Source organism: Panulirus ornatus, chromosome 36 (assembly GCF_036320965.1).
Source record: "Panulirus ornatus isolate Po-2019 chromosome 36, ASM3632096v1, whole genome shotgun sequence".
Classification (NCBI taxonomy): Eukaryota; Metazoa; Arthropoda; class Malacostraca; order Decapoda; family Palinuridae; genus Panulirus; species Panulirus ornatus.
Genome location: NC_092259.1, coordinates 3,857,978 through 3,870,946, shown reverse-complemented (window position 1 = coordinate 3,870,946; position 12,969 = coordinate 3,857,978). Strand labels below are relative to the sequence as shown.

General features: G+C 38.5%; 1 protein-coding gene across 13 annotated transcripts in view; it reads right to left on the bottom strand.

The window, feature by feature from the left end:
- Nucleotides 1-909: 909 nt before the first annotated feature.
- Nucleotides 910-12,969, bottom strand: part of LOC139760264 (uncharacterized) — a 229,306-nt gene continuing 217,246 nt past the window's right edge. For all 13 annotated transcript variants that reach the window (XR_011715285.1, XM_071683210.1, XM_071683214.1 and 10 more), the window contains one exon: nucleotides 910-12,670. Coding sequence is in view for 1 of the 13 variants with exons in the window: in XM_071683214.1 (XP_071539315.1) it covers nucleotides 12,644-12,670 (27 nt within the window). In the remaining 12 variants the exon portion in view is untranslated. The remainder of the gene's footprint in view (nucleotides 12,671-12,969) is intronic.

Genomic DNA, 12,969 nt, shown 5'->3' with positions numbered 1-12,969 from the left:
TTTTTTTATTTCCAAAAGAAGGAACATAGATGGGGGCCAGGTGAGGATATTCCCTCAAAGGTCCAGTCCTCTGTTCTTAATGCTACCTCGCTAACGCGGGAAATGGCGAATAGTATGAAAGAAAGAAGTCAGGGAGGTGATTTATTGTCAATGGTAATGCATCACCATACTGGTTATAACAGATATTGGCAAAGTATTTGAGGGTCCCCAATACATCTTCACCCAAAAAAATACTTTTACACCATCCTCTAAAATAAAAAATGTTAACCCAATTCCATAGCTGGCTGAGAAGCCAGACTAATTCACTAAGGCTTCACTCCAAAAGGCCTCAAACTTTACGGTAAGGCTCTCCAAGGAGCACTTGTTTCTCCAACCCTCTTAAATCTTTCTTACTTGACCTTAAATTACCTCCTGCACGGCACACGGTGAGTTTTAGGACTCAAGAGCTGACGATCTCACAACATTACGACACCCAGACTGCTCAAGCAATACCTACCATGCAACATTTCATCGCGCAGTAAGAAAACGGCTCCACACAAATTATGTTCTTAACACCAGACAGAAATGACTAACCTGCACCCTCCCATAACCACTTTCACTCAGCAGAACTTCACCCATGGGTATCACACACACACACACACAGCATCAACAAAGAGGCCTGAACCACTCAGCAGAACTTCACCCATGGGTATCACACACACAGCATCAACAAAGAGGCCTGAAATAAATCAAATACCCACAGAACATTACCAGCACTCTTCAGGAGACATAACACCATAGAATACACTGGTCTGCATGATTTTAAAGGTCAAGAATATGTTTGTTGTTCTTAAATTAGTTTCTTATGCTGATTCCGAAAAACCCATTTTTCTCAGGTAAAATTTTCAATATAAATAATTAAAAAAAAAATTCATTTCTAGTTTTATTGGCAGAGTGGATTCATCTAGTGGAATAATGTAACTACTATATACATGCAGGCCTTGCAGGTTGTTCTTATAGATCTAAAGAAAGATACAAAATATGAAAATAGGCTAATCAGGGATGAGTGGCCTCTTTAAAGACTTTTCGCCTGTGCTTGCCAGACACCACATTCCTTAATTAAAGACACCAGCAGTGGTCGGCTAGTTAAATGATGTCCCATCGGCCTTGACAGCGTTCCTACGTTACTTGGATGTCCTTGTGAAAACGTTCCCCCAGCTCTTCACCACAATTCTTTGGAAAATAGTCCAGATGAGATCTGAAGTGCATTTTTACTGACATGCGTGCACCTAGTCTGGAGACTTCTACTCAACGAATCAATGCAGTCTCCGTTCAGTGGAGTCGTACTTCAAACCCATTGCTTTATCAGGTCAACAATTTTGTTGCAGTAGACCAGCAAAGATGCCTCATCAAATGAAAAGAATTTTCGGAACTTTCTCGCGGTTTCTATACCAAAAGTTGTTTCCGGTGCCAGCAGATGTTTCTCACGAAGGCGAGAACCTAATAGCTGAGCAGACTCCTTGGACAGGTTCAAGTCTCGTGTAAGATCATTGAGCTCAGCTTGGCTCAGTGGCAATGGTTGGTCCTCCTCTCCTGGCTCGAGTGTACCAGACTTATTTTCATCAGTCGCATCTCCGGCCTCTGATTCGGACGATGATTTCATGTTAACAACAGGAACAGGAACACCTGGGCTATGGGGGACTGGTCTTATTGCTGATGGAACATTTGGATAATGAAGATGACGCTTACTCTTGCGAATGATGCTCTGTAGATCTGTCATGCAGAAAAAAAGTCAGTGGCATGATCTTTCCCTTCCCTCCACACCATCGAAACACCAAATGGCATACTCTTTTGTTTCTCCGATTCCGCAGGTTTTTGAACACATGTTTTCCATATATAACCATATGTGCCAAAGATGTGTACAGATGCACTAAGCAAACTATTTGAATTACTGTACATGGATGATACCCAACGGTTTCGTTAATGTAATGTCGTTACTCTCATCATTTAAAAGACTAAACTTCTTAATGTCTATATTACTGTTCAAGTCACTTAAAATGCGGGGCAATCACACTGCACTACACTTCGACCTTTATAACTTGAAATTCTTGCATCCTTTACTGTCAGCAAATCGTGCTTGGCACAGTTCACCGAGATGATCAACAACACGTAATGAGTAGTGTTCTGCAATGAATAATGATAAATTTCCTTCAGTCTCTCGCGAATCATCACTCACTTTTTCAAACGGAATTGTGGTTTGAGTACTGAGTGGCTCAGCTCTTCAGCTTTCTTGAGTTCAGCTGTTTTGCTGTGTCTTTCAATGTCACTAAGTTTGGCAGACAATGGACAATGGCAGTACTTGCAAAGACTTCTGTCTCATTTCCCTCTATTTTTCTTAACCATTTTTCATATCTGGGGTCTTACAACCACTCTGCTCTAAAATGTTGAGTATATATCTTACTCATTGTTGTGATCCTTAAATGTACTGGCCTGCACACACACACACACACACACAACAATGTTACTGTCCTTCATGGCCCACGGATACTTCTGTCAACACCGAGAGTCCAACTGAACCTGAACTGAACTTGAACAGGGGGACTTAAGGAGGGGGAGCCCTCGCAATACATCCAAACCTAACTCGCTCAAAGAAATTTCGAACATGTTCATATCGATGACATTTTATTATGTACAATATTGGTATTGTTTCCCTTGTTATTTCAATAGGTTTCGATTAAACTTCCAAAATCACTATGCTTGAATTTCCTTGTATACTGAAATAACACTAAGTTTGGCAAAAAAAAAGAAAAAAAAAAGCACTAATGCGCCAAATACGAAATTTAAGCTGCTACATCTCTATATACAGCTCTAGATATAACGCCATAAGCGCCAAGTTGGCAACTCAGCATCAGGCAAACAACTCACTGTATTGAGGCATACTGGCATAAAAAGACGCATATTTTGCGAGCCATTTTTCAATAATATCATCAGAACAAACTATTCATATGGATGAGAGAAATGGGACATCACAAAAAAAAGAAAAAAAAAAAAATCAGTGACAGAGAGACGGCCAGCATTGAAACGACGGTAATAAGAGTTGACATCAATCTTGCGATCACTCAAACAAGAACCTACCATTAATTTCTGAAACCAACTCCATTTTCATCTCATCTAGTACCCGTGCATTCAACATACTAAAGACTATTTCCAAAATATGGAGCTGAGTCTTGCCTTAACACAAATGACCCATAAAGTTCTACAACAGTTTATTTCAAAGTCGGGAGCAGTTCAACTCGCCCCTGCAGCAGTTATTTTATCATTTCTGTGTCCCACAAATGAGCAAGCACTAACCTTGACCGTCAGGTTTTCTTGCCTATCCGATGTATACACAGTGTTAAATATGGATGTATAAAAAGTACTAAATATGGATGTATACAAAGCATCAAACATGGATGTAAACAAAGTTATTCAATGTATACAAAGTAATCAACATGGATGCCGGGGAATGACTATAGCCAACCCAGTTACCTCTGATATATGAAAATCTGCTTGTAAATACGCTTTAATGACAAACAACAAACAACTGTGCTTGTAACAGATATACCTATAAACATGTATACATCTATAAACATCCTTGGTGATCACATTCTCAAGAAACGTTAAACACATGTACTTACTTCCATCAATAGGGTAGGTTGTTTAAATCCTGCTACTTTCACTACGGTTTTCCTCTAAGTCACTGCAGTGTGTTAACCTCACGACCATCCATAGGCTGCTCTTCTTCCACTGATTAATAAATACAATCCAATTCGCGTACTTGCACAACCACTGGAAAGCATTCCAGCGACATGCGGTTCTGCCCACAATCTACCCTGAACTACCAAGGAAAGGTAAGTTCCACACAATAGTTATCGACGGACACGTATGTAGCGCCATCTGAAGTCGAGCGACCCTAACTAAGAACTGTATCAGACTTAACACTTATAACGAATTTTAGGGAGTTACTTATAGGTTGTAGGTCAGCAAAATATGATGACACCTTCGGGCACTATAATACGGCGGTGGCCAAAGATTCTCAGGATTCGTACGAGAAGCGCCTTCGCTACCATACTAGGTCAGGCCATCCCGCCATACATTGAGTGTATGGGTGGTGGATGTACCTATATATCAATAATTTATATCATAGATAAGCTACACATCTTATCCATCAGGCGCGTACCAATGACGATCAGGGAGGGTGGGCATGAATTTCAAACTCACCATTATAATGACAACCGATGAAGTGAATGCACATCATTTTCCCAGCGAATATAATATACTGTAGCAGGTTTATGGTAATCGCTTTAGCATAAATGAATCTTAGGCAATTTAACGCCAAGTTACTTGGATGTTAAAATCAAATCGAAATTGAATATAGCTATTACACACAAGTTAATTATGAGACCGGCAATAATTAAAGAAGTGTTGTTCAATGAACAAAATTAATATAAAGTTGCACAGAAAAAATTGTTTATTAACGTGGTAGTGGTGAAACAACATAAAGTCTACATGCATTTCATTTAGAACACATGCATATAATTATGCTTTCGTTTCAATAAATAGGCACTATATCAAATATTTAATTGACTACAGTTTCCAGACCGCCTTTCTCTTCTTATTGTGTATAAACATGATATGCCTCCAAGGGCAGTCCTGTATCATTCTACTGAGGTCGATTATACATCCCTTGACCAAGAAAAAGCCCTTGAGGAAGACTATACAACCCATGAGCATGTCTTTTTCTCTAAAATATTATCATCTAAAATATTAGGCTAATTTTGAATAGTCTGAACAACTCTTACAACAAAGGAACATGACGTACCCTAACAAAAGCTCTTTTTCATAAAGTCATCAGGTTTCGAAACTGTATTCTTGATTATAAAACTACAATGGAATTTTTTTATATTCACATGAGTTCACAATGGCCATCAGTCAGGTACTTTTCATAAATCTATGCATTTCTGGAGACAACAGAACATACCTAACAACAAGAATTTACACCTAAAAGATGCCTGTCTCACAGAATATGTATTCTTTTGAATGAAAACATTAAGCAATTTTTCTTCTGTAAATGTAATATACAAAGGACAGCCAACATGGCAAGTTTTCAATCTTCACGGCAAATCCAATTAGAAAAGAACTCAAATTCTCTTTTAACGACATATTCTTACCAAAAAAGTATCAATTTGGTGATCACTACATTCTAAATGATAAAATATGCACTACTAGACATTTTTTATCACAAAATGAAACTAACAGCCAACATACGTATAATAGGCTTTGACACTAAAATAGACTAAGAATCACTCACAAAAGCAGATATACAAAAATATAGTAAAAGCACTTTTAAGTGGTATTACAAAATTTGAGACAAAGGTTCACAAAGAGTTCCAATACATTACATTAGATAAGCACTGAATTGGCAAACAATATGATCTTGATTACCAACACAGCACACACTAATCTTTCTATCTATACCTCTGCTACCCTTTCCCTCAGGAAAATCCTTCAAGGGTGATGGCCACAACAAGTCTCCTTGACATGAACTCCTGTGCCTCTTAGTCTCACTCAAAGTCTAATAACCTTTAATGACTGAATCAGCATCACTCTGATCACTTTCATAACTCATATTGTCACTGTCTCGGATATCTTCATTTATGAGCTCAATGAAGCATGAGTAATAGGTCTTGAACATGCAAAATGTAGTGCAGTAAAATTTCCACCTCTTGCGCCTACATAATTTTCTACTACATGTTCCACAGTTGTAAGCTATGACCTTCATTAATGCAGATGAGGTTTCTGCACTACAGAAAGAGTTGGTAGCCATCTCCAAAGCTCTAGAAAACGTAGCCACCATGCACTCAAAGCCCATGACAATACACTCTGACTCCGTGTCATCAGTGCAAGCTCTGCAACACAGCCTCCCAAAGGCCAACATTAAGCTTGTCACCTCGATCCTCACTCAACTTCAAGAGCTACAGCAACAGATACATCCCGTCACCATACACTGGATCCCCAGTGAAGTGGGGATCAAAGGGAATGAAACAGCAGACGAGGCAGCTAAAGCAGCTAAAGCAGCTAAACCCTTTAACAATATCCAGGTGCATGTTCCAGTTAGCCTGAAACAAATCAAGCACCAGCTACAGAAAGCAGCAAGGCCCCGGACCAAGAGGAATCTCCTGGACGCCTACAATGCCAGATCCCCGTCAGCCAAGCGATATATGGTGGCCGCATCATTGGAGTCACCATATATCGTCAGAGGCATGAGCAGGAAAACCCTAGTCAATCTACACCATCTACAACTGGGGTAGCAATGTAGCTGGCAAAAATTTGACAGCATCATCAAAGACTGCACCAACTGTCAGGAGCTGTCAACATACCTACTGGAACACTACATGCTGGACTGTGAAGTGACACAAAGTCTCCGCACAAGAGTCCCTGAGTTCGGTGAGGAAGACCAAGTACTTTTAGTGGCCTCACTACTTTATAAGAAACAAAGGAACCATATGGAACACCTGCTCCGGACCATAGCTGAATACCCACCTCCAGATGAAAACAGCGTCCCCAATACCATCTCCATAAGAAGTTGCCTGCATTTCAGAAGACCATGCATAAAAGTCAGGGAATGGGCTGCCAGTAGGCAAAGCCTTGTGTCAGACCAAGCAGAGGTCCGACAATCTCACAAAAAAAATGCTCAATCTGTAATTTGAAGACAAGTAACCTCTTCCTTCATGTACCATCCAAGCCTTTCTACATCAACATCTGGAGACAGGACTATTCAGTATATTGCTATAGCATGGCCTGCATAGGAGTTCTTTTCAAGTTGTTGATCAATACACTGTCTGTAAGAGGCAAGAATTTTTTATTTCTGCAGATGTCTTCTTTGCAGTAAAAACTGTACCTAAGCTGGTTCATAGTAAGCAATTCCTTGGGTCCATACAATAAGCTGAACAGGCGACAACCAGCCTTGTACAATTACTCTGTTGTACTGGGGTTGCCCATTACACCAAGCCTTTAATTTGCATGCTGCATTATTAGGTCAGTGGTGAGCACCTTTTATCTGCTATAATGTTACAAGATTATGTCAGCTTTTCTCACAAAAAATTTGGCAGTCGAGTTAATATCAATGATCTTGCCATCCATTTTCTTTAATGTAATATCCTGTCTTGGTGGTGCTAGAATGAATCACTTAAAAGAATCATGAGATAACATCAACATGTAGCTGATCATATCCACATCTGCCTCAGTGTCCAAACAGTTGGTTGTCTAGACCCATCCTTTGTGGATAAGTATCATGATCATTCAGCGTCAGCTTGAACAGACTTTAAATGAACTGGAACATTTTGCCTAAAACACAATAAGCTGGCACATATTTCTAAGCATATGATTACCAGATCAGTTATAACACTTCTATATTTGAAAACAAATTGCTGATGCAAAACATATTTTACATCAGGGTGGAACTTGTTTTACCTTGAGTACATCATATGCCTTGGTTCATCCCTTTGAAAGTATGCAGTTCTAAACATATCACATTACTCCAATTCATTATATCCCTTGAAAGCCTCTCAACTTCCTAAATATTAAAACCCCGATACCCTAAATGCTCCTTTGCTCTATCCTTCTGTTTCGTCCTTGGTCTCCCCCCCTCCACCTTCTTCCCGCCACTTGCGACCCATACCCTCTCACCTTTAGTTCATCTTTCTTCTGTCATGCTCTTCATATGTTCAAACTACTTCAGCACATCCTAGTCAATTCTCTAAATCAATCAAACTTATGACCAAATCTCTCTCTTACACTCATTCCTTACACCTCACACCACATATTGCCCCAGAGTATTTCATTTCCAACATGTCGTCAGTCTTTCCTTCGTTTTCATTCGAGATCCAAGACTCACAAACATAAATCATCACAAGGACAACCATAATACCTTCAAACATACAAATCTGTGCCCAAATTAACACTGCCCTCTCCTTCCACATGCTCTTTCAGGAATCCACGATGATGATCCCTCCTCCACCCTATAACTCAGTTCAACTCCATCCTCAGACCTCCCCACTCAAGTTTACACACAAATTATCCTATTTCATCCCTTGCTACATCTCATTACCTTACTTCTTATTTTCTTCCAAATTCCACCTTTCACATGCTCCCAAACCCTGTTGCTGTTTGCATGTGGCAGTGCCATCTGCAGACAGCAAATGATTCACATTCCATTCCTTCCCACAATCCCCACATGCTGTAACACCTTTGTGTTCACCACTTTCACCACTCTAACCACATACATAACATACAACATATCCCTGATACAGATCCACCTTCATCTGGAACCACTCTTTCTCCTCCCTTCCTAATCAAATGTCTTACTATCCTGGTAAAAACTCGTTGCATTTCGTAATTTCCATTAATCTCGCACATTCTATGCACCTTCCACAAAGCCTCTTTGCTAACCCTATTATATGCTTTCTCCAGACCCAAAGATGCTACATACAGTTAATTCTCACTATCCAGGTATATCTCGTAACTTCTTCTAAGCAAACACTTTATCTCTCCTGAAGCTATGCTGCTCCTTCAAAGTCAGGTCTATGCAAACTACCACTATCTCCATCACCACTTTCCTATATACTAACTTATCAAGGTCCACTGAAAAAATTTCTGTCTCTGACATTTGAGCATTCTCTTTTGTCTCCTTTGCCTCTTCCTAAGAGCACTATGCATGCATTCCAACAGTTCAAAGGCACATTAGGGCATAAAAATGATGAATACCCAGATTAACAAATCAACAACACCATTACCCCTTAACTTGAGAAACTGGACAATCCCATCCATTCCAGCAATCTTAACACAATCTTAAAAAGAGCACATGTCATTCACCAGCAATCTCTCATTCTGCATACTAACTAGCCCCAACTACAATGTATCTGCCAACTATCAACTAACATTCATCTATCCATAAAAATACTCAGTCCACCTTTTTTTGCCTTTTTCCACTTCCCCATCTGATCTTATCACTATCAAAGTATTCCATCAGTGCCCTTGCTCTCCATACTCTACTCACCTATTTAAAAAACATTTAAATGTATACTATCAAAACCTTTTACTCTTTTGGTCACAAATAACAATTAAAGTCGTAATATGCAATATTCCCTCTCAGCGAAACATGACCATAGTCCACAGTGGCCAAAAAAAATTCCTCCTGCAGTGGCTGGCTAAACATCACATATAAAGAGTGACTCAGTCAGATGATGGCCATCATCCACTTAATGATTCACTTTTCTCTTATTACTTTATTTTCACCATCATTTTGGTAATTTATAGATGTTATAATGTCAAGATATGCTGTGTGTGTTATATATAATAATGCATAAATAATGATAATGTATAATTTTTTGATGAGTGCTCACAGGGGAACAACACTGGTCTGTTCAGTATCCTTTCACACTCCGCAATCTAATTTTTCTATGCCTTTTACAGAAAGTTCAAAGTTACGAATGCGAATCATGTATTATAATACATAAATATAGATATCATTGATAACACGCGGTTTTTGACAAGTACTCATGAGGTGGCATTATGGTGCTGCTTAGCATCACTGTAAATCTAGTTATATGATTTTTTCATGCCTTTTACACTCACTTATCAGTATAAGTGTAAGGAACAAGAAACCTATTAAACTTGAAGAAGTTTATGCCATCTGTAGGCCTCACTCATATATGCTTTACCTTCATTTTTTTCCCCCAACCTCTCTTACTAGATAGTATTTTAAAGAAATACTAGTGTCCAATATGTAAACTTTATGGTTCTAACTTCCAATATGGAAACTTTATGGTTCTAACTGGATTAGAAATAATAAGAAAAAGGACCAATTACCATTTTCGTTTTAATGGAGAAATTAAACTTTTTGGAATGCAGCTGTAAATTCACTGCACAAGCTAAGTAATTACCCAAAATTCTTTCTTGTTTCCTCTCCCAAAAAGTATTATGTAGACTAAGGTAGAAGTTGGCAGTTACACAAAAACTGATTTGCTTGGGGTGGTATCAGGCACAGATGAAGTTGACCATGGTGGGTGACCAAAGATAAGATGTGACTTAGCAGTATCATGTACAAGTAATGAGTCTGATGAAAGTACATTTTGAAGCCTAGTTAAACAGCTCTTGATAACTCATTTACTTTAAAAAGTTCTATATTCTTGATAAGTTTCACTTGGATATGGTACAAAGTCATTATTTCATGCTTGGTAAATAAACTCCTTTGTTCCAAGAACCTTAAGGACTTTTTCTCTATTGTTATCCCACAATCCATGGTGATCTTTGGTTCTTCACTATCACTGTCAGTTACCTCATGGCCATTTTCTGTGGAATGCATAACCCAGCTAATGATCTCTTCATATGCCATTTAGGAGACAACAGGTGCTTCCTTGTCATAGTTCATTCATTCCACAATGTCGTCATGCAAATTCTTTGTCATCTCACTGTTCATACCTTCAGTATACTGAAACAATTCTGCCTGTTGTGTCTTTCATTTGAAATTCTGAAGCCTTCAAAGTTCTTGTCACTCTCACGTTCACTAAATTGTACCAGTGGCCATAATCTATACCATGCAATTTTTAATGTTGACTGTGTCACCAACTCCCATGCCTTTACAAGTAAATGAATGTAATTCTATACACTGAATGTACACAGTACATCAGCAAATGAGTCAGATTTAATCACAGTGCATGAATTCACTCCTGTAATTGCACTTCATGCTACAAATCATTCCTTGATCTGTGGGCTGGATCAATAAACTGCAATTCAGGGGAAGAAATGTTGCAAAAACATTTCTAGAAAGTAACACACAAGAATTAGGATGCACAGAACATTTACCCAGAAGAACAATATTGCAATCCTCCAGTAACCCAACCTTACAACAGTGTTGCTAAGCCTCCACTACAAAGTTATTTCCAAACCAATCAGTGGTCACATGATATTGTGTGGCCATTGGCAACTCAAGGGTGGGTCATTTTGATACCTGCCTCTTTCCCTACACCTCGAAGCTTTGGAACTCTCTACCATCTCATGTCCTTCCCAGCAACTATGACCTGGCATATTTCAAATGGAAGGTCTTCCACTTTCTCAAAAATTTGTAAATTTTCCCTTGTCTCTTCTTTTTGTTTCATAATTTTCTCTATATTTCACTTAAGTCCCAGCCTTGATGTGCTTTTGTCCATGACTGGAGTCTTCAACATAAAAAAACACAGGCAACTTTTATACCCCTTTTAGGGTGTGAGAATAATCACTCTTGCCTGCCATAAACAAATTACATGTGTGAGCCAGCCACATTTACAAATGTGAGCACAGATACTGTGTCCTTTGTTTCCATCTGGCCAAACACTGAAGTTCATCTCAATTAGCAAGCATGTTTCTTGGAAAGCAATGCCGGAAGAGCCCAGTGTCATATGCATTACAAATATGTTCTGGAGTAAGGTTTTCATCTTCCTCTAACTCAGAAAATCTATTAACAAGCTTTTCAGCAGTCTGTTCATCTACTAAGCATTCCTCACCACACTCTCTGAAGTAGCTAATCCTCAACACACTCTCTGGAATAACCAATGTTGTGTCACAACTCAAATTATGCAACCATCCAGCTGTAAAGTTACAAGGCTTTATAATTCTTAGTTTTTGATGATACGGTTTCACCTTTTCACACAAAAGCGGCCCAGAAATAGAGACACCTTCACTATGACGTTACTTGAACCATTCATATAAAAAGAGTATCAAGGTAAGCCAATTTAGTTTCATACTCGACTAACAAATAGCAATGCCCTTATTAGATTAATTTTCAGAGTTTAATTCTAACAGCTTTTCACACTGCTCCTAATATCATATATAGTTGAGCTACCAACACCATAAGACTGAAAAAGTGGAAAGTACTTCCTCTTTGCAACACAACATCCAGCACTATCCCTCTGATGCTTTGTAGATGGCATTACACAAGACTTTATGAAAATGTTACACAAATAACTGTAAAAAAGCAAAAAGCTTTACAGCCACACATTCAGACAGTAAGAACAATGATTAGGTGGTCATATGCGCAAAGGCAGCACAACATACACGGAATGATCAACTCTAAAAAACCATGCTGCACGTTAGTGGTAATCTTGAATATGCTGGGAATTTGGAAAATTTATGATTTTCAGAGACAAGGATCTTTTATATTCTATCTGTAATGGGCATCATTTTCATATAAATCTGAAAGTGCATCAAACATTCTCCTGTGAACTTCTTTGTCTCACTTAAAATAGCCACAACCTACAAGGCCACTCTCCATGAAGGAAAACCTTAATTTTGACAATGTCCAGCATTGCAATACTTGATGTTATTGCTACAGATGTCTAGGGTTTAAGGTTAAACACTCACAACTACAGAAAAGACTTTTGTTTTATGAACTAAATGGTCTGATTTCAGACCTTTTTATAAGTGTCTACATCTCTTACATCTGAGAAAGGTTCAGAAACACATGATCTACTGCATTTAACTACTACTTTTTAGACTACTCTAAAGTTTTGTATGTCATCTCCCTGTTTACCTGGAATTGTAAAGCTTTCAATGTTTTGGATTGGCTTCATTCACTTCTTCTGTGACATTACACTTGAAGATGCAATGCGGTAACCTGAAAAGCAGAAATTGCGATACTGAAGACAAAGACCCTAATTGACAGTTCTTAATTCACAAAAAAGTAATAAAGGTCCAGGATATAATTCTGTTAGTTTTAAATTTCAAAATATCAGGAATACAAGAGATCATATACCACAAGAAAATGGCACAAATGCATGCACCAGTAAAGTATTCACCCCTCAACAGTGCTGCACCTCATTCAAAATATGTTCATACTGATGTTAACAAAAGAACACATTCTGCTTTGAACACAAGACTGAGAAGAAAAATTCTCAAAAATTATCACCACTATTT